Raw genomic sequence first — 27,301 nt, forward strand, 5'->3', positions numbered from 1 at the left:
ATCTTTTATGCCAACTCCAAAATGTACATGTCGAAGCACCTTCGGAGCCATTCCGTTTGTTAAAACCCTACTGGTAACATTTTAGCTTTTGAAATCATTTTCGTCACATTCAAGTCTTTTAATTATGGAGTGTATCCTTTATGAATAGTATCTTTGATGGAATTCTCCTATGGATTCTACTTTTGGTAAGTGCTTTATCTTGTACAAGTTTGATAAACTCACATCTATGTGGATAAATGATTTCGATCAAAGCCGTTGAATGAAAGTCAAAGCCTTATCGAGGTCCGAAAGAGAATGGGATCCTTTCCTAAGTGGCGGTGCAGGTTCAGGAGTCTCAAGAAATATTCACAATCCTGACCCTGTTTTGCATCCTTTTGAACGTGCTCGAGAATACAAACGAGCTATCAACGCTGTCAAGTTGGACAGAATTTTTGCCAAGCCTTTTTTGTATGCTTTGGAAGGACACGTTGAGGGTATTTATGCAGTTGCAAAAAGTCGTTCCAACACTGCTTTAGTTGCTTCTGGTAGTGCAGATGGTCAAGTTTCCCTATGGCATTTAGGAAGGAGAGGGGAGGTTTGGAGTACCAGTGCACACCAAGGGTTTGTGAGAGGAATCAGTTTTTTATCTTCAGATAGTGACGGATTATTAACTTGCGGAGATGATAAAACTATCAAGTATTGGAAAGCAGAACAATCTGTTGGTGATACATTGGAACCTGTTCGTAGTTATTCCAGTTGCGGTATGGTTACTTGTGTTGATAGTCATTGGAAGGAACCTGTATTTGCCTCTTGTGGAGAAGGAGTAGATATATGGAATTTGAAACGTTCAAATCCTTATGTTCATTTGAGTTGGGATACTGAAACCGTTTATCATATTCGTTTTCATTCAGTAGAAACCAATTGGCTACTTGGGTGTGGTTCTGATCGAGGTTTAACTCTTTTTGACATTCGTTCCGAGATACCTGTCCGTAAGTTGGTATTGAAGATGCAGAGTAATAGTGTAGCTTGGAATCCTATAGAGCCTTATCTTTTTACAGCTGCCAATGAGGACAATAACTTGTACACTTTTGATCTTAGATATATGAAACATGCCCTAAAAGTACATTCTGATCATGTTTCTGCCGTAATGTCCGTCGACTACTCTCCTACTGGAAAGGAGTTTGTAAGTGGTTCTTATGATAAGACTATACGTATTTTTGGTAGCCAAGATAAACTCTCTAGAGAAGTCTATCACACTAAGCGGATGCAGAGAGTATTTGCTGTTCAGTATTCAGGAGATTCTCGTTTCATTATTTCTGGTTCCGATGACGGTATTGTAAGGGTTTGGAAGAATGAAGCGAGTACCCCATTAAAGCCGTTGTTACGTAATGAAAAAGAAAAGTTGAATTATGAGAAAAAATTGAAGGAAAGATATGGCTTTATACCCGATGTCCGTAAGATTGCTAGACAACGACATGTACCCAAATTGATTTATAAACTGAAGAAGCAGAAAGCTGAGATGAAGAAGAGCAAAGAAAGAAAAGAAAGAAACCGTCGATTGCATTCCAAACCGGGTTCTTCTCCTGCTCAGTTGAGAGAAAAGGAACAAGTCATCGTTGGCCAATTAGATTAAGTTCCTGTTTTTGGTTGTCCTTTTTAAGGATTTGGATGAACAAGTCAGTTGCAAGAGCGTTGGGCGGTTCCTTGCAAAGGTCACTTTTACGTCATAAAATAGACTCCATATGTAACTTTTGTACCTCTTCAACAGATTCGCCTAGCTCAAGAGTCCAAGCGTTGGCTCCAAAAGATCCTTCTCACCAAGGCCCAAAGTTATGGAAGCGTTTGCACGGTCTTTTCGATCACGAAATTCCACTGACAGGTATTTTAGTACGTCAGGATAGTTTCAGAAAGAAACTAAACAACTTGAATAGACCCTTTCCCGGGAATACCTGAACCAGAACCTATAAGCGCCCCACAAAAGGGTCCACATCTGATGACAACATTAGGCAACGGAATTCGTGTGATCAGCCAAGATTTGGACGGCCACGTATCGTCTCTGGGATTGTATGTCGATGCAGGGTCCAGAGATGAAACATCGGAAGTAGCTGGAGCAACGCACTTCTTGGAGCACATGGCCTTCAAATCCACAACCAAACGTTCACATTTCATGTTGACTAGAGACTTGGAGAAACTTGGAGCAACTGTAGGTGCAGCCGCTTCACGAGAGTCTTTATCTTATACAGCAGAATGTCTTCGTAAAGTAGTCCCTGGTGTTGTCGAAGCTATAGCTGAGACAGTCTTGTATCCCAGATTTCGCTTCGTAGACAGTGAGCCTATGAGAGACCTTATTGAAGCCGAAATTCAAGAACAGAAGAAAGTAGTAGAGAAAGAAGTCAAAGATCTCTCAGCTGACTCTCAAACCAAGCTGATGGAAAGTCTGCACGCTGCAGCTTATGATTATCGTACTTTGGGTTAGTAACTTTATAATATATCTTCTTTTGAGAAGATTGAACAATTCTTTAGGACTTCCACTAGTTGCTGAAGAAAGAAAATTGGAAATGATTCACTCGGATGTATTAACTGCCTTTATGGAAATGCATTTTACTCCAGATAGAATGATATTTTCTGCAACCAATGTCGACCATCAAGAGATTGTTCAGTTGGTGGATAAGTTTTTTGGAAATATTCAAACATCTCCTAGGCGGTATGTTCGTCCAAAGGCAATTTATACGGGAGGAGAGGCAAGGCTAGCTGGAGATGGTCCAGTACAAGTAGCCATTGCTTTTCATGGAGTTCCTTGGAAAGACAAAGATCTTATTCCTGCATGTATTCTTCATACTTTATTGGGTGGAGGAGGTTCCTTCTCAGCTGGTGGCCCTGGCAAAGTAAGTCAATATGATTTGCTTCGTTTATTTTTGGTTATGAAATGAGAAAAGGGAATGTACTCTCGGTTATATACTTCACTATTGGTCGGATATCCTTGGATCATCTCAGCTACCGCGTTCAACCATTGTTATACAGATTCAGGTCTCTTTGGAATCCATTGCAGTGCAGATCCTGAAAGAACTGAAGAATTACTTGAAGTGAGCTTTCACTATGTATGAAAATAGTCGCTAACTGTTGGATAGATATTGATGAAGGAAACGAAGAGTATGAAGCAGGCGTTGAATGAAAGAGCAGTGAAAAGAGCAAAGAAAATGACCAAATCAAGTTTGTTGATGAATTTAGAAAGTAGAGCAGTAGTTTGCGAAGATTTGGGAAGACAAATCTTAACTTCAGGACAGTATTTAGAACCCGACAAACTTGCATCGATGGTGGACAAAGTAAAGACGGAAGATTTAGAGCGAGTAATCGATAGAATGTTATCCTCCAAGCCAACATTAGCCATTTATGGTGACCATCACGGACTTCCTTCTTATACCGAAGTAACTGCTGGTTTCAAACATGGCGCTGTAGCTGCTTAAGTGGATGCTTTTCTTGTCGTTATTTGGTGCATAACAAATAAAAATTTTTGTTTCCGTATCATTTTTCGCATGTCGACATTTTTATTATTGCAATTGTTGATTCTTTTTCTATTTATACGCCGTTGCTCATTTGATTGTTGACATTGGCAGGTTTTTTGTTGTGCACAATCAACCATCGCAACACGGTATCTATATTGGTTCGATTCTTTGCCTATACATCGACATCAATAAGCATCTTTGGAAACAATATGATTAGTCTTACAGAAACGGAATATACCGCGACTTCTCGATCCTTGATGGATTTTAGGTCACTGTAGAAAACAAAAGCTTCAATCAACTACCCAACTACATAACTTGTACCTTACAATGTCTGGATAATTTCTTGTGGGTTAACAAGTGCTCCAGGAAGATCACTCTTATTTGCCAAAAATAGCAATGGAATATCTATTATTATGGTTTTATGATGAACATTCCCTGCGTTGTGTCCCCCAACAGCTCAATACTTACTTGCTAAAGAAGGTCGCTGCAGGATCTCTAAAAGTTCCAATTTGGCGGTATGAAAACGTTCCTTATCAACTGCGTCGAGAACAAATACAATAACATTCACACCACGACAATATCTTTCCCACATGGAACGAAACCTTTGCTGTCCTCCCAAATCCCAAACCTTGAGAGTCACTCCACCTTTTCTAACTTTTCGCAAGTTGAAACCGACTGTAGGAATTCTATCTTCCGTAAAAGTTCCTGTTGCGAAGAGATTCACGAGGGTTGTTTTACCAGCATTCTGGAGTCCCAATACTGCTAGTTCCATTTCTTGTTCAAAGAATAAACTGAACATTCTCAAATAAGCACAATTAAGTTAACTTAATAGTTATACCTTTTTAGCCATGATAACAGCTGTTCCCATATAGAAGACAACATAGTAAAACGCAGTCTATGCTATCATAGACAAGTTACAATAACAATCAAAAAACGATTGTAAAGCGAAATGAATTCCAACAATGACTTTCAGCAGCAACGAAGAGGAATCTCTTCTTGGCTGGAGAGAGAGAGAGAGACTGATCAACCGACGACAGTTGCTCCAAATACTTAACATTCTAGAAAACTCGACCACACACAAGAGCCCAAGTTTCTTTGTGACCCATAGTTGTTTAGGGGAAACCCAACTTTATAGTACACTAGTAATAACGCGTTCTGATAACACACTAAACGAGTCAAAATGACCCAATAAAAGTTCATCGATTTTAAAATAAGACAAACTTACATACATTAGAGTAGTACAGATATTGTCACAACGGATACTCACAAAAATATAGGCGTCTCAAATACAGTTGAATTAATATACACCCGTCTCCTCTCACTAACTTTGAGACTACAAACAAGACGAAAAACTAATAGTTGTTGATTCGTCTTTCCATAGTGTCCATCCAATGAACACTCATGATTCTCTTTCTTCCCAACCACTTTCTTGCTCATTTCCTCCTTCCTCATAAATATGATTGCTACTCATATGTACAGATTCATTATCATTCAACTCCTCTGTCTTACGTTCTAGCTCTAAACCTTCTGCGGAATAAGAAGCTGGTTCACCTGAACTATTCGCCTGCATACTATTCTGTAGAAATCTGGCTTCCTCTGCAGCCTTACGATGAGCTAACTCTGCTTTTCTTTGTCGACGTCGCTTTTCGGCTACTCCACATTCAGCATTTGCAAACCTTTGGCGTTGCTGCTTACCTTTCCTTCCATTTTGAATTCGATCGTAAATTTGTGATAATTCGTTTTGATATTTGTGAACTTCTTGTTCAGCAACTTGTTTCAATAACTCCACATGTTGTATTATCCAATAGGACGGTTTATCTGAATGAAATGCTTCCGCATTATGTAACATCAAATCAATATCCGCAATAAACTCCTTGACATCTCTGTATTTTCTGTCGATGCACTTTTGCCGAATTGTGGAAAGATTCATTTCCTTGTCCACAATTCTGAAATAATCCTTATGTTTAGTGCGGTCCAAAGGATTCACAAGATCCAATCCTATCGAATAAGAAATGGTAAAAGCAACACAATAGAACTTCCATTCTAACCTATACTATCATCTTCAGGTCTCGCGAGGTTCAAGGAAACACGCTTTCTGTCTTCAGGAGTTTCTTCGGTAACTAAGAAGATACGAATTTGTGGATTGTGGTCAAATACGGATTCGTTATATCCTCTCGCATTTTCCATACGTTGTTCGATGTGTAGGAATAGATCATTAAGATGCTGAACGGGTGTCTTTCTTGGAGGCCTTTTTGATGGTTCACGAAAGCTTCTTGCGCTAACTTGTTTGACAACATTTTGACCAGAGTACTTCAAAGTAATTCGTTGAGCTGGTACAGCGCTAGCTCTTGATGCTTTTGATTGATCTGCATTCCTTTGCCGTTTCTCAGATCTTGCGACCTTTGTACCTCGAGCCAACTTCTTCAATGAAACGTTCAACTTTAGATTGTCCTTCTGATTATCTTCTCCAACATTATTGTTCCGACTTCTCTGCTTGCGTTTGATTAGCAGTTCTTGAATGCGTTCAGGATCCGTTATTATTTCTCGTACTTTGTGGATTTCACCTGTTACTGGATCCTTCCGTTTTCTAACCAAAGCAACTTGTTCCGGTAAGTTTGGAAGTCTTTTTGGTCCCAGGAAACGTTCTTTTGATAAATCTTCTAAAGCCTTCTTTTCATCATCTCCAGAATGAGGACCTTGTTTGGAATCTGAGTGAATACTTGCGGCTATAGCTCCTTTTCGCACCGAACGAATAGAGCGCCTAAATCGTTCCATAAAGGAGTTCACTCTGTCCAACCTTCCATCTCTTAATGCCAATATTTGATCTTCTATAGGAACTAAACCAGCTCGTTTTCGAGTACTTTCAAACCTCTTGAAGCCATCTATGATAGCTCGATGATATTCGACGATAGCCTAAAAGGGTTAGTTACTTTCTTGTTCGTTTTGTTTCTATATGAATATACCTTGTGTTTCTCTTTGAACCCATGGGCTGCTCTCCTACGAGCTAGTCTCCTCACCATTTCTCTAGCATGATCGACATTTGTTGGAATTTTTCGACCAGGAATATGAAAATGAAATATGAGTGCACTGCGTAGTTGAGGATAAGTCATTGCACCAATTCGTGAATCCAAATTCTTTTCGTTCATCAAGTCATTTCCGATTGACGCGCGAGAAAGGCAGCGATTGATTTCGCGAAGTTGCTTCTTCTGTAACTTGATCATTTCTTCTGCTCGATACCAAGGTGTTCTGTAAAGATTTCTTCTAATATAATCTGCCACCTCCTTTCCATCAGCAGTACCTGCCTTTTCTCCAGCATTGATTAAATCACCCTAAACAGTCTCATGTGAACAACAACACAAACTTGCCATCTTCAATTCCTTACATGAGCTGTGGGATGAGTAAACATATGAATGCCCACTTGTTGAATAATAGACCATCCATATTCCATAGATTCATACGATGCCAACACTTCCGGTGTTACACTCTTGAGTAACATATCACGAAGGACTTCAAATCCTTCTTTCGGTTCAACCACCTTAAATACTCCTTTCTCTAAATATGCTAATTCTTTGATTGTCCTCTCAACAGCACTTCTAGGAAAACTATGTCTGAAAAACTCTTCGTCGACTTGAGCACGACTCAGTTCCAATGGCAAGCCTTCCCTACGAATTCGAAGACATTCAAGAACGACGTATAGTAAAACACGATCTCTGACAAATCTAAGAAGGGAGTTCATAAGAAAACCAATGAAAATGGTGATTTTCGATTCTTACTTTCGAAACCGATCAGTATTGGGTGCCATAACATTCATTCGAGGTTCCGTTTGACCAACTGTTATCACATGATCAATCTTTCTAATAAAACAAGAGTATGAGTTGTTATCTACACGTTTCATAGTTAGTAGGAAATCAGTCTTCCTAGGAGTCAATATTTCGGCAGGAGCTAGGAAAAGAGAGGATTCCAGGATAGTAACGGACTGTCCTGGTTTTACATCACCAGAACATAAGGGTGGTGGTTCGTCTGGAGCTAAATAAACATTGTGAAAGAAGTTGGTAGAGAAGTGACCGTCTTCCTTGGTCTTTGTGTCTCCTGTTTTAAGACGAGTATATTTTACCAATCTTGATGCCATGCCTGAAAAAAATTGGTTGGATGCATAAAAGTAAACAACAATAATAACTACTTACCAGGTAAAGGTACAAGAACAGGAGTATGTTCCAAACCATATTCTAATAAAATAACGTTTTGTGATAATTCACATTTTGAAAAACTTTCAAACGAGTTCAAGGAATTGGTGGTAATTTCTTCCTGACCAACACAAGGATAGAATAACGACAAAGGCTATCATGCAAACGTAAGAAGTTTCACTTCTAACTCTTCAACTTACCGTATTCCGGAGATTGGAAGGAATCTCTAGTTTAGGGCGATGAAAATGCTCAATCATCACATCAGTAGGTAAACGTGGCAAGAAAACACCTTGCTTCCAGAAAGACGCATGTTCCAACTTTCCAATACCATGAGACACAAAGTGCCGAATCAACTTGTCTGGAGAATCATAAAACTCATCTTTGGAAACGTTAAATGATATGGCATCGTCACGCCACAGCGAGTTTGAAGATGCACTTTCATAACGTTTCTTTGAATTTGTCGATTCCCATGACTCAAATATGATATCGCTATCATTCAAGTTCACAATAAGATGTGATAGTGAAACATTCCCACCAACGCTGCCTTCAATTGCATCACAAACTCTTAAAAGGTCGTCGTCCAACCAGAAAGAATTGTCTAAAAGTGGGTTAGCCACTAAAGGAGCCTTAACAATGCCATCCCTGTTGTCCTTCGTTTCCTTGACGCCTTCAACTGAATCTTTCATAACCTTGTCCTTTGAATCAACGTTAATGGGGTTTGTGTCGTCTTGTACCAAAACTTTGTCAGTGTTCGAGTCTTCGTCCGCTAATTCCCATTCCACATCTTCGTCATTATCATCGTTTTCTTTTGTAAGTGTCGAAAAGTCCCAATCTATCTCATCTTCCCAATTCCTCAGTTCGACAGCAAAAACAGAATGGTCCGATAGTAAATCATCCGGAAAAGGTTCCATTTTTGTTTCCTGCGTGTTATAGACAGTCTTCGAACCCCACAACTTATTCCAGTTTAGAAACGAACTGTTGTTTTCCAAGTCATCTTCCACTATTTTGGATACAATATCCATATTCTGTACAGTACCAGCAAAGTGACCTTGCGTACGTCCATACTTTCCAGAATGTTGTGAGTCTTTCCTACCAAAAAGAAACTCTCTTCTCTTTTTTCTCTTTCTTTGCTTTTCTTGTGGAATGTCAAAAATTTCGGAGAACCTGACCCAACCCTTTCGATAAATATTTTCACTTTCATTAAAGTCGTTCGAATTGAGTTTCTTCGGAAGGACTTTTGTTTTGGACAATTGTTTCTTTTGCTGGAGGTTTTTGTTCTTGACTTTTGGTTCATCCTGATTGACTTGTTTGTCCATCTGGGGTCCTGGTGAGGAAACGTTCTGCTCCCTGAAGACTTGCTCACCATCTTCATCAGACTCAAAGTCATATTCGTCTCCAGCCAAGGAAACTCCTTTTGTGTCCAAAACAAGGGGGTTTTCGTTGTGTTTGAGAGAAAAACCATCTTCAACATCTAGTTCATCCTCTCCTACGTCTTCTTCGCCTACTTGAACAGCTTGTGCAGTATAACTGCCTTGTGTTCCATAGAAATCTTCTATTTGGTTTTCATTCGTTTCCGCTTGTTCTCCTTTAAGCAGTGCGGCTACTTCAGGTTCAAGTTCGCCAAGATTCAAAAAAGACAGCTGCGACAAATCCGCTCCTTCTTCGTTCAGCAATTTAGCAGCTTGTTCATCAGCAAAACCGAAAACAATTGAATTCAAGGGTTGCGTCCAGTTTCTTGTTGAGCTTTTAAACTCCTTATCGTTCAACGACATGTTCTCGTGTTGCCAGCCAATTTTAATTCAACAATTATTGTGTGTGGAAAAGTCCACAAAGCGATAGAGCGCCTAAAAAGAGAGTGGCAACCGCTACACAACACTTCATAGTAACTATGGAACGACTACACGACACTCATGGTACGTAGACATAGTTAGAGTTTAAGATAGAATTGACTTGGAAAAAGGAGCTCCAATAAGTGAAAAAGTAGACAAGGTATTCGTACAACTTGTCCCGAAAGTGAACCAAGTTACTCAACCAAGGTTAAGTTATTGGAAGAGAATCATCAGCTTATTATGGCGGCCTTAGACTGTCAGAATAGGGGCAGATTCCAAGACTGCCTTAAGTAGGTCGTTTTCTTGTAACAAAAGTTGCCTTACAAAGATATACTTGTAGGTACCAAGAGAGGTTACAACGGAACCTTTTTTACTTGGCTTCTTTAGCAGATGCCCAATTCAGCACCATAACTGCGTCCTATTCTGTTTCAGGAAATAGACAAGTTTTTGCGGCACAAAAGAAAGGCATTCCTTCAGGATCTCTTGATAGACCACAGCAAGTATATAGCCACCCAGGGTATCCCTACGCGCAGACAACTTGGCAACAAGGTTCGATCGATTCCGTAGATTTTCCCAGAAAGCTAGTTACTAATAGACAAAACTTTGGAGTACCAGAAGCAGCACTTGTTCCAAAGTATATGGAAGCTCCTAACGTTGTTTCTGCAGGTAGTCAGCAACCAGTAGGTGAACCGAGTTGCGGACAGAATTCATCAAGTGAGGAAAAACGAGAAGTGCGCTATTGGACTCATGAAGAACACCAACGGTTTGTGGAGGGACTGTCCAAGTACCAAAGGGATGGTAAACCAGACCTAAAGGCAATTGCTGAGTATTTAGGAACTAGAACTCCAACTCAAGTAAGAGAAGCAACTTATGATAATGGTTTGCTAGTGATTGTTTCTTTCGTTAGGTTCGAAGCCATTATCAGAAGTACATTTTGAAGTTGAGAAAGTCGCAACAAGAAAATATTTCGACCAACCAATCCTCTATACAACATGACGCTTTGCATACTTTTAACTAGTTGTTAAGAGGCCTACAGAAGTGGAATCTTCTCTGTGAATAGATATGTCTTCGTTTGTGCATATATAAGTACACAAGTATTCTGTTGGATATACAACTCCTTCGGTAAAAGTAATGTATGATAGTCACATTTATTTGGTTTTCATACGGTCTCGCTTTCGTCTGCGTTTTAGTTTATGTTTATTCATTTTCTTCTTTCTTTTCTTAAGCACACTTCCAAGTTCCATATCCACTAAAGGGCACTGAGTATCCTGTATTATTGGGTTTTCCACAGAGTTCTAACACTTTGTTTTATTCTGTCTCCAAAGATTCTGACTATACACTTACTTTGCCACTTTCGTTGATAAACCACAAGGTACTCCAATCATTGGAAATTTTCCTAATATCAAACTGAACTTTGAATGAAAGACAACAACAACGACAGTTTCACTTAGGCACATACCGGCCAAGACACTGAAAGCCCCACCTTTTCTGATGGTAACCTATTGTACTTGAAATAGTTTGTAAAAGCCCCATTCATTTTGTTATCTTGGATCTTTACGGTTTGAGAAATATTTATGCTCAGTCTTTCTACATTGGGAAGCAAAACGTGTTTCCATAAAGTGAACAAACTAGTTCGCATGCTTTCTTTACTCAACCCAATCGATTTTGGAGTTGCTGAAAATAGATGATTGTGTGGTTCAACGCTTGCATTTAGGTTTCTTGTTTTTGTATGACAGAAATCGGATTGAAAGAACTTGACAAAGATTCCTCACAGCCTTTTATTCGGTTGGTTTCCAAGCTTTGCTGTGAAGCTGCTGGTGTGGCTGAAGTACACGGTTTCCCGGGAACCTTGCCACTTACCTTAAGTAGACGTCATATTGATATGATTTGTCACAACGACTATGTTTTGTTAGAAAAAAGTGATGGTACTCGTTATTTCTTATTGATTTTGGAGGTATCAGTTTTTTTCGTTTCAGTTGATGAAATGATCAATCTGTAGAACCATGCTTTTCTCATCGACCGAAAATATTCATTTTATCCTATCGTACCCAAACCACCATTTCCTTTACCCAACGAAGCAATGAATTCCACTGTTCAAGAACATCACGAAACCTTGTTGGACGGCGAGTTATGTGTCAATTTGGCTACCGATACTTGGGAATACTTGGTATATGATGTGGTTGCTATACAAGGAGACCATCGAATAGGACAAAAGAATTATCGCAGCCGCATGTTGGCAGTCGAAGATTGGGTTGTACGCCCTCGCTTATTAGCTGCTTCCACTGCAGGAAGTTTGCGAATTAGAATCAAAGATGTTTACGAGAAAACGGAAATTGATCGATTATTTTCAAGAATATATAAGAACGAGGATCGTGACTATGTTTATGAGAACGGACATCGTTTCGATGGTTGTGTCTGTAATCGAAACGATGGTCTCATTTTTACTCCTGTTCAGTTAGCTTATCCACTAAAGAGTTGTTCAGCATTACTCAAATGGAAGTATCCTTTGTACAACTCTGTGGATTTTATGTTGTTTATTGAAGTAGATGGAGGTAATGAGGAGGATCCGAGAGTATGTTTTGAAAGAAATTTTTCGATAGTTGTTCAGCATCTTTGTAGAATATTCACACCTATTTGGGATACAAAGGAGACCGTGGAGTAGTAAGATATCGAGAAGTCTTCTTTCCATCCAGTTTGAAGAAAAAGTGGGCCGAGTCACGTTTGGAACATCATGAAAAGATCATCGAATGTTCTTATGACCGAATGGCTGGAGAATGGAGGTATTTATGGATGACTAGGAAAGTATTGAATTCTTTATCATGAAGTTAGGTATTTGCGACACCGTACCGATAAAACCACACCTAATTATTCGACGACTGTTATGGATACTCTGGAGTCCACTGCAGAATCTATTACAAGGGAAGAGCTTATAGATCGCATTAAAAAGAACACGAAAGCTACGAAGCCGACCCTATCACAAAGACGACCATCTTGGAAGGTATTTGAACTTTTTGTGGAGTTGCCTTATATGAATAGCAATTGTTTTTTAGATAGAAGATGACGACCTCTTCAACGATAGTAACAATCCAAAATATCGTAAAACCACTCCCATTTCACTCCTTCCACCTCCCTCTTTTATCCAAAATAACAACTCAGTGTAAAGGATATTGCCAATACTCTTCTCTGGTCACCCATTTTGGAAAAATTCTTTTATAGATACTTAAACAAACTGTATCTTGAGCCTTTAAATGACCATTGAATCGGCATTTCATATAACCATGAGTACCAACAGGTTCTTCAATGTTTCCTAGGCGTCCTCGCTTTGTCCAAAGTGGATATGGCTGAAACCAAAGGATATCTTCACGATTGAAGAACATATAACGAACAACTGCTCTTGATTTGAATACTCTATAAGGAAACCCCGACAAAACGATGCGTTTCAAAATGATGCGATCCGTATCTATGGAAAGTATAGAACCTCGTGCAATAAGATGGTCTTGACTCGGTTTGATGACGAGTACAGGAGCTGGAGGATATACACAAGGTCCATATATGGAGGCAACAATAGTTTGATGATTAGGTAGAAACTTGATATATTTCAGTTTTTGGGAATGATTGACTGTTACTGAAAAGATAGGTCTAGCCAGATATTTGAAAAATCCACATTGAATTTCCAACAAGTCTTTTGACTTTACCACTGAAGAAGCACTGCAAGGTAACTTATCTGTCGGCAACTCAAAGTTGTCAGTTTGTGTTCCATCCTCTTCTTCCCTCTGTAAATGATAATCGAATAGAGTACGTCTGATGTGGAAATGAATGACAGAATATCGATGTTCATTGCGATGCAAACATACTGCAATAAGAGAACGTCCACAAAGATGTTCAAAAAGACTAGCAACATGATCTCTTTCGCTCTCTTCCACATGCAAATAGAATGCAACATACATTCCAGACTCGATGATATCCCCATTATGATTATGTTGTAACAACTTGTTTTCTAATGCCAACTGCTTCTTTCTAAAGGCATTGAAGTTGGGAAATTTGAATATTCGTTTGTATTCTGGTGGTAAGTCCTGTTCTGCATCCCATTCTGAGTTGGCCAAAGAATCCAGTCCTCGATATTTGCGGAATCGTTCTCTTGCGGGTTGATCAAGAGGAGTATCTCTTTCATCAGGAAATAGTAACTCGTCCTTCATTTCATTGCGAAGCTTTTCTAATTCATCTTTGTCAATAACTGTGTCGTCTTCATGATTCACAAGTTCCATTTCATTATCGCTGCTAGGCTCGTCATGAGTGGTTGACTGGATGTAAGTCTCATACGCATCTGTGGGTTCTTGAAAATGGTTATCTTCCTCCTCTGGAAATGATAAATATTCATTATTCTCTATCGAATCGGAATAGTCATCATCCATATGCTCTTCAATGGGTTCTTTATCGGTAATATCTTCTTCATAAAAGGATGTTGTAGAGTCAAACGATGGATCACCAGGAATAGTTTCCAATATGACTTTTTCAGTGTCTTCCCAATCCATAATCTTGTGAATTGACTTTTTAGGACAAGGCTCCTTCTTTGTTGTTATTTTGATGGGTTGAAAGATTCCTATTCCAGACAAATATAACAATTGCTTACATAACCAAGGCCTTCCACGAATATAACCCACAACTTGAAGCACGTTTTTATCCACCCACTGACAACTGTCTCCAAGAACATAAGAACGTGATTCCCTCCATTTCGGTCTTCGAGGTGTCTTCGTTGCTACTCCTCGTATCAACTGATAAATTTGTCCCTGATGACTTAGTGGAATAGGACGTACTTGTTCAACTTCTTCTGCAACACTCTGATCTACCAGAAATTGCGCTCTGTGCTTTCTAACTGCGTTCATTTCATGTTGTTTCAATAAGTCTTCATGGTCTCGTCTTTTTTCTGGAAACATGGCTATCGGTATCAAACGAGAAACACCCATCGTTCTCAAAACCTCTAAACAATAACTTGCGGGTGTAAAGTCTTCAGCCAACTCATCCGCATAAAATACAGGAACCACGACATCCGAAATTTTCAATAGATCGACAACTCTAGAAAGGTCTTCCATATCCACGGACAACAAGTTCCAACGAGTAGAGGCTTCGTCACTGGTGCCTTTAAGCAAAATGTAATCATTCCACTGTAAAAGTGACCTATGTGAGGTCACTGCCGGTGACTCTAGAATCCACTGATGCAACTCATGTGCGTTAGCTGAAGCAGTAAACGGAACAAGTAACACAATTACAGGGGCATCCGAGAGAGCCGCTTTTCTCCTCTTTTCCAATAGTGACATAGTTTTTGCCTTTCTCAACTGCTTTTGTTTATTTTCACGTTCCAATTTGTTGGATAGCCTTTTATTGGTTTTGATGGTATCAGGTATTGACTCTACTCTTCCTTTACTTTCATCTTTCAAACTTCGTTTGGATGCGTGTCTTTGACCTTTTTTGAAAGCTTTATTTCTTTGTCTTAGTAAAGAGGAACGATGATGAAAGTTGTCCATCATCAGACCATCCAAAAATAGTTTACGGGCCGCTCGACTTTCCCAAAGCAACGAAGAAACGATTACAAATGTAAATATTCATCATTCCATAAACGAATAGTTCCATCGTCTGAACCTGAAGCAAAACTATCACCCATAGGAGAAAAACGAACACACCAAACCGGTCCATGATGTCCATGAAAAGTGTTAAGCAATTGTTTGGTATTCCTTTCATAGAGTCTAATTTGCAGATCTCGACCACTAACAACAACATGATTTCCACTTAAACTAGCTGATTCGGAGTCCTGTGGAATAATCATGGAGTCTAACTTACAAAAGTGATCCAAATCCCAAAACTGCAAACCATTTGCAGCCACCGCACTTAACATCGAAGTTGATCCTATCTTGGATATTTGTGCAGATTTAATATCACTGGTATCCAATTCTAGCTTTTGTATAGGCTTTCCTGAACGAATATCCCAAACTATAAGAAAAGGTTCATCTCCTCCACTCACTATTAAGTTATGTCCACTTCCAAAGAACCGAGCAAATCTAACGATTCCTTTATGGCCTTCCAAAACTGAAATAGGCTCTGGTTTTTCTCCTCCAGTCAAATCAAAAACATGTATAGTCTTCATATTGCCTCCGACAAGTACTTTAGTACTATCCTCAGAAAACGATGCGGCACGACAGATATGCGATAGAGAGTATGTCCTCAGACAAAGTCCATTGAGAGCGTTCCATATCCTACAAGTAAAATCAGCCCCTCCAGTAACTGCTAAAGTGGCAGTGTTGTTTAAGGAAGCAGTCCACACAGCTCCTTTATGTCCTGTAAAAGTTCCCAACCAATTACCTGTTGCCCCATCCCGCAACATAGGATAACCATCTATAACAAGTCATTGAAGCAACCAGGCTACTTTTCAGAAACTTACCCAAGCAAGCGCTAATAAGAAAATATCCATCGACAGTGACTGGACTATATTCTAGTTCAACAATTCCACGACTATGTCCTGGACACACCAAAGGCATAACCAAACCGGAAATGAAGTGCAACACATTGAAATGGATTTTTGCTATTCAGTCTTTCGGACTGAACCACACATCGTCTTGTTCAAACAAGTCTTTTACAGACTCTTCATCACTTTGTTCTCGCTCTTTTTTAGATTTGTAATGTTTTTTAATAGCTTTCTTTCGACGATTGGCTTTCCTCGCCCTTATCTTTGCAATCTATAAGAAACAGCAAGCACTTCGAAATAGCAACCAAAAATATTTGTAAAGTGGTTTACCTTTTGAGCTACTTTCGACTCTTCTCCTCGATAATAAAGGTCAATTTTTTCCCTATACAAATTGTCAGACAATGAACCTATTTCGAAACAAGTTGGACAATACTTCAACCGCTGACGTGCTATTTGCCTGTTCCTGAATTGTGACCTAGACTCTTGACATTTCACCCAAATACCAGTTGGTTTATGAACAAGAACCACGCAGCTTTCTGTCTTATTGATACTTTGACCCCCAGGACCACCTCCACGGATAAATTTCTCGTCCAAATCTTGCTCCCTCAACTCTATACTCTATAGGAGTCATAAGACCCTGGCGACACAAAAAAGAAAAATACGGCACAAACCATGTGTTCAACTTGGAGTTTATTCATTTGTTGTTTCAGCACAGACTCTTGTGATTGATTTTCTGAAGAGTTGTCGCTTGTACTACACAAAGTTGCGCCTTGTGAAAACAACGACGAGGGCTTCTTACAAAACAACAACATATTCTTGCAACAACCAAAAGACTGAAAAACTAAGTGAGGACGACAATGTTGATGGATACATATCTGACGTGATAAGCTAAAGAAACAACGAGGAAACAAAGTGTTCAGCATCACTCTTCCCGAGAACATCAACGATGTACCCATCAAAATATGCTTCTCATTACAATTCTGTTGAACATCTTATATCAAATATTTACCAATTTTTTTATTCACAAATATAATTACATATCTTCTTCATCGGGTTCTTCTACAATACCTTGCTTATTATACACTGAACCATTTCCCATGTCCGTGGCACTTCTCTTCTTGGGAGTCACCTGAAAAGCCAGGCCACTACCTTCAGTCGCACGTGTTACTTGTACATGTGAGTGATTAGTCAACAGTCCCTTGATCAACCGTATACTAAGCTCTGTTGCAACATGCTTCTCAAGATATCTACGAATAGGTCGTGCACCAAAACTTGGGTCGTAAGCTTCTCGTAAAATGTAGTCGGCAGCACGATTATCCATAGATACTGTGATATCCCTCTCCTCCAATCTCTTTGCAACTTGATCTAACTGCAATCGAACAATTTGCCTCAACTCGTCTAGAGCAAGAGGCTTAAAGATAACAATATCATCCAGACGATTGAGAAACTCTGGACGAAAATGCAGTTTCACTTCCCTCATTACGGCTTCTCTTGTTCGATTGTCAATAGTTGCTTCTTTAGGAATAGAAACAACGGGAGTTCCCTCGTGATCTGACCCTTCTGAAAGTTCTGCCGGTCCCTTGGAACCAATATTCATCAAAAATTGAGCTCCCAAGTTACTTGTCAATATAATAACTGTATTGGTGAAATCTATGGTTCTTCCTTGATTGTCTGTCAGACGCCCATCGTCCAACACTTGAAGCAATACGTTCATTACATTACGATGAGCCTTTTCCACTTCATCAAATAAAACGACATTGTAAGGTCGTCTCAACACTGCTTCAGTTAATTGACCACCTTCTTCATAGCCCACATAACCAGGAGGTGCACCAATGAGACGAGAAACTGAATGTTGTTCCATATATTCTGAACAATCAATACGTACAACATGTTTCTCATCATCAAATAATTCTGCTGCCAATGCTTTTGCCAACTCTGTCTTACCAACACCAGTTGGACCTAAAAACAAAAAGGAACCTAATGGTTGGGTAGGACGAGAAACTCCAGCTCTCGACCTAAGAACTGCTGCTGCTACAGCATCCACTGCCTCATCTTGACCAATGATTCTTTGATGCAAAGAAGCAGAAAGTGATAAAAGTCGTTCTGCATCACTCTGTGACAGCTTTGTCGTAGGAATGCCAGTCCATCTACTAACAACATCTGCTATTTGTTCATAACCAACCACATCAGATAATAATTTACCACTTTCTTCATCGGTTTCCATAGCGTCAGTTTCCTTCTCCTTATCTATTTCATTCTTTAATGAGCGAATCCTTTCCTCTATTTCTGGAATAGCATAATATCTCAAATCTGCTGCTTGAACAGTATCTCGACGACGTTCAGCATCAGCAAGCTTGATCTTTAATGCATCCAGTTTGGTCATCATATCTTTCAGTTCATTCATCTTCCCTCTTTCAGACTCAAATCGGGCTTTCAGTGGCCTCAACTTCTCATTGACATTATCCAACTCTTCTTTTACTGCCGCTAATCTTGCACGACTGGCTTCATCTTTTTCCTTCTCAAGAGCAGCAATTTCAATTTCTAACTGAAGTTTACGATGCTCTAGAGTATCAATGACCTCGGGTTGGGAATCTAACTGCATTCTCACGTTTGCACAAGCTTCATCTACGAGATCAATAGCCTTGTCTGGTAAAAAACGGTTGGTAATATATCTAGCAGAAAGTTTGGCAGCTGCAACTAGAGCAGAGTCTAAAATGCGGACTCCATGATGCACTTCATATCGCTCCTTCAAACCTCTAAGAATACTGACAGTGTCCGGAACACTCGGCTCACTCACAAACACTTGTTGAAATCGTCTCTCAAATGCTGCATCCTTTTCAACATATTTTCGATATTCTTCCAAAGTAGTTGCTCCGATACAACGTAATTCTCCCCTTGCCAACATCGGCTTTAACAAATTAGCTGCATCCATCGCGCCATCTGATTTTCCAGCACCTAAAACTAGATGTAACTCATCAATAAACAGAATAATCTTTCCTTCTCCCTCTTTCACTTCTCGAAGAACTGCCTTGAGTCTTTCCTCAAATTCACCTCGATATTTTGCTCCAGCTACCAAAGCTCCCATATCCAATGCATATAAACGGCAGTTCAAGTTCTCTGGAACATCTCCTCTTACAATACGTTGGGCAAGACCTTCCACAATGGCAGTTTTACCTACACCAGGGTCTCCAATAAGAACAGGGTTGTTCTTTCTACGTCTACACAACACTCGTATCACCCTTCTTATTTCGTCATCCCGACCTATCACTGGATCCAGCTTGCCCTCTTCGGCAAGTGCTACAAAATCTTGGGCGTATTGATTGAGAGCGTCGTAAGTGGAGTCAGCTGCTTTGGAGTCAACCTTTCGATTACCTCGTACGCTCTTGACGGCTTCTTCCAGCGCATGCTTTGTCAGATCTGCTGAGGAAAAACAAGCAATAACGTCCTTATCATCACAAAGAGCTATTAACAAGTGGTCCACTGCCAGATGAGTGTCACCCTGCTTCTTACGTAAAGATTGTGCATCTCTTATAACTTTAAGGAAAGACTGCGAGGGTGGTACAGTGGTTGGTGGGGGATCTTGAGAAGGAAGCCTTATAACAGCTTTCTGCAACTCTCTACGTACGTTTACAGGGTCAGCTTTTGCTTTAGTAGCGACAGAGCTGGCAAGACCATGATCTTCTGTAAATAAAGCTGCGGCCAAGTGGAGTGGAGTCAACTGTGAGTGTCCATTCTCCAACGCGAGCTCGTGTGATGCTTGAATAGCCTCTTGCGCTTTATCAGTCAAATTATCCAAATTCATATTGAAAAATCTCAACAATTTCTTAGCGATCTGAAAAGAGAAGCTATGCAGCAATTTAAAATCCCAAACAGAAATGGCTGGAAATTTCTGGATCATTCCTTGAGGGCGCGTTTACTTAGACTACCCTATACATCCAATGACGCTTATCGGCAATTTGTCCAAATTGAATGCTCGTCATCAATTCGTACAGTTGTTTCAATACGGGTCCAACTTGGTCCGGATTATTTCCAATGTTCATCACTCTACCTTGATATACAATACGACCCACGGGTGTTATAACTACAGCTGTACCACAAGCGGCAACTTCATCAAAATGCGAAACTTCATCGATAGCAACCTTGCGATATTCGACTTGCAGGCCTAACTCCTCCTGTGCAAGTTGCATCAAAGACTGATTGGTAATACTTTTTAAAATAGACTTGGAATTGGGTGTTATAAAAGATTTCTTATTGTTACCAATAGCAATAAAGTTACTAGTTCCAAATTCTTCGATATACTTTCTTTCGACAGGATCCAAATACAGGTTTACTGGATAACCTTTTTCTTTCGACTGCATATACGGCAGCAAGTCTGCAGCATAGTTACCACCTACTTTCACGTTACCTACTCCTAAGGGTGCTGCTCTATCATAGTCTTCTGTTACTACTGCTGTTACAGGTGCCAGTCCTCCTTTATAGTAATCACCCACTGGTACAACAAAGACAATAAACGTGTACTCATCCGAGGGACCCAATCCCACCCTTGCTCCAGAACCAAAGAGAAATGGACGAATATATAAACTACCACCAGATCCATACGGGGGAATATACTCACAGTTCTCTTGTACTGCTCGAACCACGGCATTCAGGAACATCTCCTTCGGAACCAAAGGCATCATGATTCTAGAAGCAGATCGTTGCAATCGTTCTGCATTCTTTTCGGGGCGGAAAATTCGAATGGAACCATCCTTACAAGCAAAAGCTTTCAAACCTTCAAAGGCAGCCTGTCAACGAAAACAACTACATTGAGCAACAAGAGGATGATTCAAGTTGTTAGTACCTGTCCATAGTGTAAAACTGTAGCTGCGATGGGAATTCTAATAGTGGTTTCTTTAGAAATTTCAAGTTCGCCCCAACAACCGTTTTGATATGTAGCACATACAAAGCAGTTAGTTGGCATAAAACTAAACCCCAAATTTTTCCAGTCCAAACTAGCAGAAGATGCCCTTTGCAAAGACTGGGAAAGACATGAGACAGTTTTCTTCCTTGAACAACAAGCTAAAGTTCGGCTCTGTCGAGTGCTACTAGGTGAAATCAAAGCGCCTTCCTTTTTGTCAAACACTGGAGTGAAACTAGAGCCACCACCAACCAACCACGCCAATGCAATCATGAAAAAGGAAATCTATTGCTTCCAAGTGCCCGCTCATCGTGAAGCAAAGTATTTCAACTGTCTTTCACACAATAGGGATGCCCTATGCTTCCAAGTTTTTCAACGGTGGACGCCCAGATTTTGGTAAACTGGCTCACTTAGACGATGAATTGGCTAAATACTATAGAAAGGGAAGGTTGGATTTTAGAAAGGAGAGTGTCTGTATTTCACTTACAAAGGCCATTTTCCAACACGAGTTCGGTTTGCGGTGGTCCATTCCGCCTGGCCATCTTTGTCCTGCAATACCTTCACGACTAGAATATCTATGTTGGATAGAAACACTTTTGAAATTCGAAGGTGATTTGCAACTACCCATTCGAGGTTTAGATATAGGAACTGGAGCAAGTTGTGTTTATCCACTTTTAGGAGCCAAACTTTTGGGGTTCTATTTTACTGCTACAGAAGTAGACCAAGAAAGTTATCAAAGTGCCTTGAAAAATATTCAGGATAATAACCTTGATTCACAAGTTGAAATAAGAAAAGCTTCTCAAGGTGAAATATTGCACGGGGTTATGCGAGGAACAGATACTTTCCATTTTGTTATGTGCAATCCTCCTTTTTTTGCAGATATGAGTGAGTCAAGTAGTCATCCTTTCAGAGTGAAAACCGGAGATGGAAGGCAAATGGTTACGAGTGGAGGTGAAGTCAGTTTCATTTCACAGATGGCACGAGAGAGCGTAGAATGGAGCCAAAATATTCGCTGGTTTACTTCTCTTGTCGGTAGAAAAAAGGATTTGGGTATTTTACAACGATACATTCAACAAAATATTACAACAGAGGTCCGAAGGACGTGCTTGAAACAAGGTCGGACGAGTAGATGGATCATTGCTTGGAGTTTTAAGAGTCACGGAGCGTTGGTGACTGAATAGCTAACCAGTTCGTATGTATCATGTTGTATCAAAGGCTATTTATAGTACTCTCTGCATAGTTGCTCTGGTCTAATTTTTAGTATGAAACTCTTATATTCCATCAGTAAACACATTTCAGCAAAAGTATTGATGAATTCTTATTTTTTCCGATGTCCTCTTCGAGTACCAAGCAGAGGCGAAAAACTGGAGTTGACCACGCAGTTCACGTAGTTGATCCCCTCACTCAACTAGCCGATGTTCGAAGCTTTGAAAGGTGTTGAGTTTGAGTTTGACAACAACCTGCTCAAATTGTGAAAATGGTTTAGGTTTATTCGTCAAAAGTCTATAGCAATGAAGCGCCTAAGACGTTGGAATTGGGTTTGTTTATTTTGAGCATTTGACATAACCCTATCCTAATTAAGTTTTGAATAGTTGATACTATTACCTCTCTTTATTAACCTATTCTATTGGGTAATGGAAGGTTTTCTTTTGTATCCTATCTCAAACTGGTTTTAGACGTACAAGTTGATATACTGCGTTTTCAAGTTTCCAAAGGAACGTGTCTCCCTTATGCTGTAAGTATGAATAACTACATATTTTTCCTTTGATTCTTGACTTTTGTAGCCATTTTTGGACTTGGTTGTTATTTGGTGCATTGCCTGTTTCCTTGCTTATGGCTTCGGGTGTATATCGTGGAACTGTGACAGAGGTTTGTATTTACCTTGTTTTATGCTACAAGGAAACCCATCTTGTTACTTAGCCAAGATTGTATGTCTCTCGACTGAATCGAGTACTTTCCCAATTTTATATTGCCTATGCTGAGGATGTAAGTAGCTGTCCCGATTTCATCCCTTTCTGCTGAAAACTGTTATGTAAAGCTTGGTCGATTACTTCGAACTGAAAGAGGTGGTTATGGAAATGGTTGATTCTTGTGGACTTGTAGTTTTGACTTGTACAGAAACAAAACACGTAACATGTTCCCATAGAATAATAGATTGCTTGTTCATCATTGGACAAAGTGTGTGAGATTTCAGTTTTGGCCATCACTTTGGTAGACTATGTTTCCAGTGAATATAGTAAAGACCAAGAATATGATTTACAACCCTTTAGGTCATAGTGGGTTGTTAGTTTCACGTTTTTCTTTTGGTTCTTGGGTTACCTTTAGCGAACAAGTCGATGCCGACACTGCCTACTTGTTGATGAAAAGAGCCTACGAGATAGGTTGCAACTTTTTTGATAATGCAGAAAATTATGCTGCAGGTGAAGCAGAAAAGATCATGGGATATGCTTTTCAACGAGGTGTTCAAGAAGGAATTTGGTCAAGAGAAGACTTGGTTTTCAGTACAAAGATATTTTTTGGTTCCAAAGGAGAGTTGGATTCCGTCAACTCAAAGGGTCTCACTAGAAAGCACGTTATAGAAGGACTTGGAGCATCTCTTCGAAGAATGGGTTTTGAATATGTGGATATTGTCTTTTGTCATAGGCCTGATCCACTGACTCCCATCGAAGAAACTGTTCGTGCTTTGAATTATGGTACGTTTATTACAGAACACAATCATAACGTAAATTGATATACTGGAATAGTGATCGAACAAGGAATGGCGTTTTATTGGGGAACGAGCGAATGGTCAGCTCAAGAGATTACTGAAGCGTGCAGAGTTGCTGACCTTTACAACCTCATAAGACCAATAGCAGAACAACCCCAGTATAATATGTTTCATCGAAGACGTGTAGAAATTGAATATCAACCGCTTTATCGAGATTATGGCTTAGGAACTACGGTTTGGTCTCCTCTTTCTTGGGGTATTTTAACTGGAAAATATAGTGGAAAAATAGTCCCTGCTGGTTCTCGTCTTTCCTTGGAGAAATACAAATTTTTTCATTCGAGAGCTTTTAGTGAGCGAATCTGGCAATTGGAAAAGACTGATGCGTTGAAACCATTGGCACAAGAACTAGGTTGTTCTGTTGCTCAGTTGGCACTTGCGTGGTGTGCCTGTAATCCTAGTGTTTCCACAGTCATTACTGGAGCCACTAAAGTAGAACAAGTGGAAGAGAATTTTCATTCCATTTATATCATTCCAAAGCTCAATTCCAACTACCTTAAGAGAATTGATGAGATTATTGGAACCAAGCCTGAACCAAGTGCAGAAACCAAAGCAGCCAGAAAAGTCCGTGGAATGGAACGTTGAGATGTTTTCTTTCATTATAGAATCTTTAGTCCATACGAAATTTTTTATTACTCTTACAAAGAACTGAGACGTCTTATTATTTGCATAATAGGAAAATAATATGTCCAAAGAATGTGATAATCACCATGAAACTCTTACCATGGAGTCCCTATCATGAGATTTCCAGTTTTGATAAACTGTTGCAAAAGCGCCGATATAAAGAAGAATATCGCTACTCTTCCCATCCAACTTTCTGAAACTAGGAGAATTTGTTGCAATTTGTCATTCTGTACAATCTTCTCAAAACATTTACCGCGAATCGAGTCAGATAGCAATTGACTACAAGATTTCAACCAAACCTTACAAAGCGGTTCCTTCGTATTGTTTATAGAGTCCACAACTTGTTGCCCTTGCTCATTCACTTGAAGTTCCATTCTTAACCTATTCATGACGCTTTGCATCATTTCTTCGTTCATATCAACCATAACAAGGTTATCATAATGCTCTGTATCATGAGAGCGTTTTCGAGTTTGTGATATGAATTCTTTCATCATCGAATCCACAACTGCTCTTCCAACATTAGTTTGACGAAGAAAAGAACTCGAGGATTCGCCAGCTTTAACCAATGAATCTATGTCGTTGGCCAAAGGCTTGAAATCCGTTGTCTCTCCCTGCTTTCTCCTGTTTGAAATATTTCCGAATAGCCAACTTTTTCTTTGTTGACGTTGCCCAACTCCCGCCTTCTCTATCAATAGATACGCACAGATTAACCACAACAACAAGTAAAGAACAATACACTTGAGAAAGATACCACTAGAAAGATGCAAAAATAAACCAGAGTGGCCAATCACGTCCTCTTGAAACTCTTTGAGTGGAGTAACTAGTTGTTTGTCAGGAGATATAAAAGTTGTCGTGAATCTATTCGAAAGTGAATTGGCAGGTTCTATATTTCCTTCTTTGTCCATCACGGCCAATCTCGAAACGTCAAGCATATGATACGAAGCGTGTTTCCTAGTGACTCTATACCAAAGAGGACCTAGTAACGAGTGGACAAAGTTCCCCATTTTCCTAACGTGTGACCCGACAACAACCAACAGACACAAGGTAAGTATATGCCTTCTTTCAAAATTATTTTTGTAATAAATATAACACGGCAAAGTTCCCAGTATCCAATGCAATCGAGAAAACCTATTGAAACCAGCACCTTTCATACAACGTCTACTAGAATCAGTCACCACTACTTTTCGTCTATCCAACTCGAAAATTCTTGGTTTCAAGCGTGTTGCCAATAAACGTGCACGCTTAAAATAGAAACGTTCATCACTAGCATAGTTACAGAAAACTTGCCAAGCCAGTCCCATCTTTGCTCTCATCATCTCTCTTTCTCCTTTTTGAAGAAAATCCAATCCACATACTCATCGATATGCCACTTTTGCAAACCNAAACAAAAAATACCAAACTACATAAGCAATAGCAAAATAAAATAAACAACGTCCAAATAAAGTTGATATAAATGAATCTACACAACTGTTAGTATTCTCATAAGTGACAGGTTCCAAGTATAGAATGGACTCCATCGAGTCACATAGATAATTCAGTCCATAAGTTTCCATTCGAATCTTCAAAGATATTTCCAATGCTGCAGTATGATAAGACTCGAGATTACCAAACATATCCTGCAACTTGGTTGTCAATTCATCTAAAATAGAAATTCCCGAAGTGAATATGCTTTCACCAGCATGCGTTTCCGTCAAACGTGTTGCTACATCCAGCTGAACAGCTCCAGTTGCTACACATAATACAGGTTTTCCAAAATACAGCACTTCTTGAACCACATCTGATAAACAAGGAACGACTACAATACCAACCATGGAACTGGAAAGAGCACAACCGAAAAGTTGCCTTTGTAGACTATAAAAGTTATTGGGGAGATGTTCAGGTTGTACATAAGAACCATTCATCCACCAAAAACCAGTCAAAAGAGTATGAAGCTCATTGACGATAGATAAAGTGACAACTCTCGATAGATAGGCTCCTTCCAAATTGATCAAAACTACTTGTTCTGAATAGAGTTTGGCAAATTCTATAGCAGAATTAGGTAAGGATTCTGTACATTGGGAAACAATGGGTCCTGATAGCCAATAATACGAGGATAACGAGCGAGGAATTTCAAAAGCAAATGTAGTAGGAAATAGATAAATATGCTTTCTACAAAGAAGGTCTCGAATACTTCGATAACTATCAAGACCTTGATACCAACGTAGTCTATTCAATTTGTGCAATGCAGGACTTGCGTGTAACTCATATAACCACTTTTGAAGTACAAACAATGCAGTCTGCAATAAAGTTGCATTTCTAGAACCACCCGAAAGAGGCGGAGGCAAAAGGATATCTTTCAGTCCACTACTATCTGAAGAAATCGGAAATAAAGGTCCACAATATAATAAGAATAAAGGAATATCATACAAATCTGCGATATCCCAAGCAGCAAACACTCCCATATCGGCAACTATCATATCCGGTCTATCCTTTTGAATTTCTTTTGATATCACGTCAAATAAACAGTGCCTCAATGGAAACAATAAATGCTTTGGTAAATAATTTAGAGTCTTCCAAGCTGACCTTTCTTGCCACAATAGTCTCAAAGTATAGTCCACAGGAGACTCGGAGAACTGAGGAGTTTTGTTGATTCGAGGTCGTCTGAAGTCAGAGGGTCTCATACTTTGTATTCCGTTTTCTCTTTGATTTTTAGTTTCCACCCTATTGTTCTTCGTCGTTGTGACCAAGTCGTCTCGCACAGGAATCCACTCCAAGTTATAATTCCAACTAGAGTTCATAATAGAGTCTGTCCTTCCTGGATAGATCATTCTTATTCGATGTCCTCGATGAGATAATTCTTGTGTTATTCTTTGCATCGATTGACTTCTTTGACTTGCTCCGATGGAAACTACCAATATAGACAAGGTAGTATTTCGTTGTCGGATGTTGTTGGAAAAACTCGGTTCAAGTTGAGTATTCATAGCTAACGTATAATGAATCTCATTCAAAAATAAATGTCCTAGTATATAAAAACCGACAGAAGACATTAAAAAGCTATATAAATACATTACCAAGCACTTCATTG

At 39.5% G+C, this 27,301-nt stretch overlaps 16 protein-coding genes across 18 annotated transcripts; 7 read left to right on the forward strand and 9 right to left on the reverse strand.

The window, feature by feature from the left end:
- The first annotated feature begins 218 nt into the window (after positions 1-218).
- Gasu_03600 (U3 snoRNP component Sof1p) lies at positions 219-1,779 on the forward strand. The gene has a single exon (XM_005709053.1). The coding sequence runs from the start codon at positions 260-262 to the stop codon at positions 1,610-1,612; it is 1,353 nt and encodes a 450-aa protein (XP_005709110.1). The 5' UTR covers positions 219-259; the 3' UTR covers positions 1,613-1,779.
- A 49-nt stretch (positions 1,780-1,828) lies between these two features.
- Positions 1,829-3,500, forward strand: Gasu_03610 (mitochondrial processing peptidase). Its single transcript, XM_005709054.1, has 5 exons — positions 1,829-1,858; positions 1,911-2,450; positions 2,503-2,864; positions 2,916-3,062; positions 3,108-3,500. Exons 2-5 carry the CDS (start codon positions 1,973-1,975, stop codon positions 3,441-3,443), a joined length of 1,323 nt encoding a protein of 440 aa, XP_005709111.1. The 5' UTR covers positions 1,829-1,858; positions 1,911-1,972; the 3' UTR covers positions 3,444-3,500.
- An 8-nt stretch (positions 3,501-3,508) lies between these two features.
- On the reverse strand, positions 3,509-4,518 carry Gasu_03620 (ADP-ribosylation factor). 2 transcript variants are annotated; one of them, XM_005709056.1, is made up of 5 exons: positions 4,321-4,518; positions 3,951-4,273; positions 3,809-3,887; positions 3,706-3,754; positions 3,509-3,654 (listed from the first exon to the last, which is right to left on the reverse strand). In XM_005709056.1, the coding sequence occupies exons 1-5, from the start codon at positions 4,362-4,364 to the stop codon at positions 3,556-3,558; spliced, it is 594 nt and encodes a 197-aa protein (XP_005709113.1). In that variant the 5' UTR covers positions 4,365-4,518; the 3' UTR covers positions 3,509-3,555. The 2 variants fall into 2 exon arrangements, with proteins under 2 accessions (XP_005709113.1, XP_005709112.1); XM_005709055.1 differs by lacking the exon at positions 4,321-4,518 and having other exon boundaries at positions 3,951-4,288.
- A 77-nt stretch (positions 4,519-4,595) lies between these two features.
- On the reverse strand, positions 4,596-9,538 carry Gasu_03630 (transcription initiation factor TFIID subunit D1). 2 transcript variants are annotated; one of them, XM_005709057.1, is made up of 8 exons: positions 7,867-9,538; positions 7,667-7,820; positions 7,256-7,613; positions 6,865-7,201; positions 6,446-6,811; positions 5,531-6,395; positions 5,178-5,480; positions 4,596-5,132 (listed from the first exon to the last, which is right to left on the reverse strand). In XM_005709057.1, exons 1-8 carry the CDS (start codon positions 9,436-9,438, stop codon positions 4,882-4,884), a joined length of 4,206 nt encoding a protein of 1,401 aa, XP_005709114.1. In that variant the 5' UTR covers positions 9,439-9,538; the 3' UTR covers positions 4,596-4,881. The 2 variants fall into 2 exon arrangements, with proteins under 2 accessions (XP_005709114.1, XP_005709115.1); XM_005709058.1 differs by having other exon boundaries at positions 4,596-5,480.
- Positions 9,539-9,548: 10 nt separating this feature from the next.
- Gasu_03640 (MYB-related protein) lies at positions 9,549-10,549 on the forward strand. The gene is made up of 5 exons (XM_005709059.1): positions 9,549-9,579; positions 9,627-9,655; positions 9,709-9,785; positions 9,836-10,349; positions 10,403-10,549. The coding sequence occupies exons 1-5, from the start codon at positions 9,555-9,557 to the stop codon at positions 10,511-10,513; spliced, it is 756 nt and encodes a 251-aa protein (XP_005709116.1). The 5' UTR covers positions 9,549-9,554; the 3' UTR covers positions 10,514-10,549.
- A 4-nt stretch (positions 10,550-10,553) lies between these two features.
- On the reverse strand, positions 10,554-11,198 carry Gasu_03650 (uncharacterized protein). Its single transcript, XM_005709060.1, has 3 exons — positions 10,955-11,198; positions 10,840-10,902; positions 10,554-10,790 (listed from the first exon to the last, which is right to left on the reverse strand). The coding sequence occupies exons 1-3, from the start codon at positions 11,132-11,134 to the stop codon at positions 10,644-10,646; spliced, it is 390 nt and encodes a 129-aa protein (XP_005709117.1). The 5' UTR covers positions 11,135-11,198; the 3' UTR covers positions 10,554-10,643.
- A 10-nt stretch (positions 11,199-11,208) lies between these two features.
- Gasu_03660 (mRNA guanylyltransferase) lies at positions 11,209-12,609 on the forward strand. Its single transcript, XM_005709061.1, has 4 exons — positions 11,209-11,449; positions 11,495-12,067; positions 12,115-12,275; positions 12,325-12,609. Exons 1-4 carry the CDS (start codon positions 11,225-11,227, stop codon positions 12,554-12,556), a joined length of 1,191 nt encoding a protein of 396 aa, XP_005709118.1. The 5' UTR covers positions 11,209-11,224; the 3' UTR covers positions 12,557-12,609.
- Positions 12,610-12,614: 5 nt separating this feature from the next.
- On the reverse strand, positions 12,615-15,028 carry Gasu_03670 (uncharacterized protein). The gene has a single exon (XM_005709062.1). It carries the CDS (start codon positions 15,015-15,017, stop codon positions 12,648-12,650), a length of 2,370 nt encoding a protein of 789 aa, XP_005709119.1. The 5' UTR covers positions 15,018-15,028; the 3' UTR covers positions 12,615-12,647.
- A 5-nt stretch (positions 15,029-15,033) lies between these two features.
- Positions 15,034-16,038, reverse strand: Gasu_03680 (transducin family protein / WD-40 repeat family protein). The gene is made up of 2 exons (XM_005709063.1): positions 15,929-16,038; positions 15,034-15,882 (listed from the first exon to the last, which is right to left on the reverse strand). Exons 1-2 carry the CDS (start codon positions 16,023-16,025, stop codon positions 15,080-15,082), a joined length of 900 nt encoding a protein of 299 aa, XP_005709120.1. The 5' UTR covers positions 16,026-16,038; the 3' UTR covers positions 15,034-15,079.
- Positions 16,039-16,043: 5 nt separating this feature from the next.
- Gasu_03690 (bacterial peptide chain release factor-like protein) lies at positions 16,044-16,928 on the reverse strand. The gene is made up of 4 exons (XM_005709064.1): positions 16,624-16,928; positions 16,386-16,570; positions 16,283-16,334; positions 16,044-16,223 (listed from the first exon to the last, which is right to left on the reverse strand). The coding sequence occupies exons 1-4, from the start codon at positions 16,906-16,908 to the stop codon at positions 16,074-16,076; spliced, it is 672 nt and encodes a 223-aa protein (XP_005709121.1). The 5' UTR covers positions 16,909-16,928; the 3' UTR covers positions 16,044-16,073.
- A 5-nt stretch (positions 16,929-16,933) lies between these two features.
- Positions 16,934-19,758, reverse strand: Gasu_03700 (ATP-dependent Clp protease ATP-binding subunit ClpB). Its single transcript, XM_005709065.1, has one exon. It carries the CDS (start codon positions 19,752-19,754, stop codon positions 16,986-16,988), a length of 2,769 nt encoding a protein of 922 aa, XP_005709122.1. The 5' UTR covers positions 19,755-19,758; the 3' UTR covers positions 16,934-16,985.
- Positions 19,759-19,763: 5 nt separating this feature from the next.
- On the reverse strand, positions 19,764-21,128 carry Gasu_03710 (branched-chain amino acid aminotransferase). The gene is made up of 2 exons (XM_005709066.1): positions 20,793-21,128; positions 19,764-20,736 (listed from the first exon to the last, which is right to left on the reverse strand). The coding sequence occupies exons 1-2, from the start codon at positions 21,120-21,122 to the stop codon at positions 19,870-19,872; spliced, it is 1,197 nt and encodes a 398-aa protein (XP_005709123.1). The 5' UTR covers positions 21,123-21,128; the 3' UTR covers positions 19,764-19,869.
- A 10-nt stretch (positions 21,129-21,138) lies between these two features.
- Gasu_03720 (ribosomal RNA large subunit methyltransferase F) lies at positions 21,139-22,153 on the forward strand. Its single transcript, XM_005709067.1, has one exon. It carries the CDS (start codon positions 21,200-21,202, stop codon positions 22,028-22,030), a length of 831 nt encoding a protein of 276 aa, XP_005709124.1. The 5' UTR covers positions 21,139-21,199; the 3' UTR covers positions 22,031-22,153.
- Positions 22,154-22,158: 5 nt separating this feature from the next.
- Gasu_03730 (uncharacterized protein) lies at positions 22,159-23,139 on the forward strand. The gene is made up of 7 exons (XM_005709068.1): positions 22,159-22,283; positions 22,336-22,387; positions 22,442-22,480; positions 22,526-22,584; positions 22,634-22,718; positions 22,770-22,835; positions 22,888-23,139. Exons 1-7 carry the CDS (start codon positions 22,180-22,182, stop codon positions 22,933-22,935), a joined length of 453 nt encoding a protein of 150 aa, XP_005709125.1. The 5' UTR covers positions 22,159-22,179; the 3' UTR covers positions 22,936-23,139.
- Positions 23,140-23,188: 49 nt separating this feature from the next.
- On the forward strand, positions 23,189-24,219 carry Gasu_03740 (potassium channel beta subunit). Its single transcript, XM_005709069.1, has 2 exons — positions 23,189-23,542; positions 23,594-24,219. Exons 1-2 carry the CDS (start codon positions 23,209-23,211, stop codon positions 24,196-24,198), a joined length of 939 nt encoding a protein of 312 aa, XP_005709126.1. The 5' UTR covers positions 23,189-23,208; the 3' UTR covers positions 24,199-24,219.
- Positions 24,220-24,226: 7 nt separating this feature from the next.
- On the reverse strand, positions 24,227-27,298 carry Gasu_03750 (uncharacterized protein). The gene is made up of 2 exons (XM_005709070.1): positions 25,618-27,298; positions 24,227-25,557 (listed from the first exon to the last, which is right to left on the reverse strand). Exons 1-2 carry the CDS (start codon positions 27,282-27,284, stop codon positions 24,333-24,335), a joined length of 2,892 nt encoding a protein of 963 aa, XP_005709127.1. The 5' UTR covers positions 27,285-27,298; the 3' UTR covers positions 24,227-24,332.
- Positions 27,299-27,301: the final 3 nt, after the last annotated feature.

The sequence above is a fragment of the Galdieria sulphuraria genome, assembly GCF_000341285.1.
Source record: "Galdieria sulphuraria unplaced genomic scaffold scaf_1, whole genome shotgun sequence".
Lineage (NCBI taxonomy): Eukaryota > Rhodophyta > Bangiophyceae > Galdieriales > Galdieriaceae > Galdieria > Galdieria sulphuraria.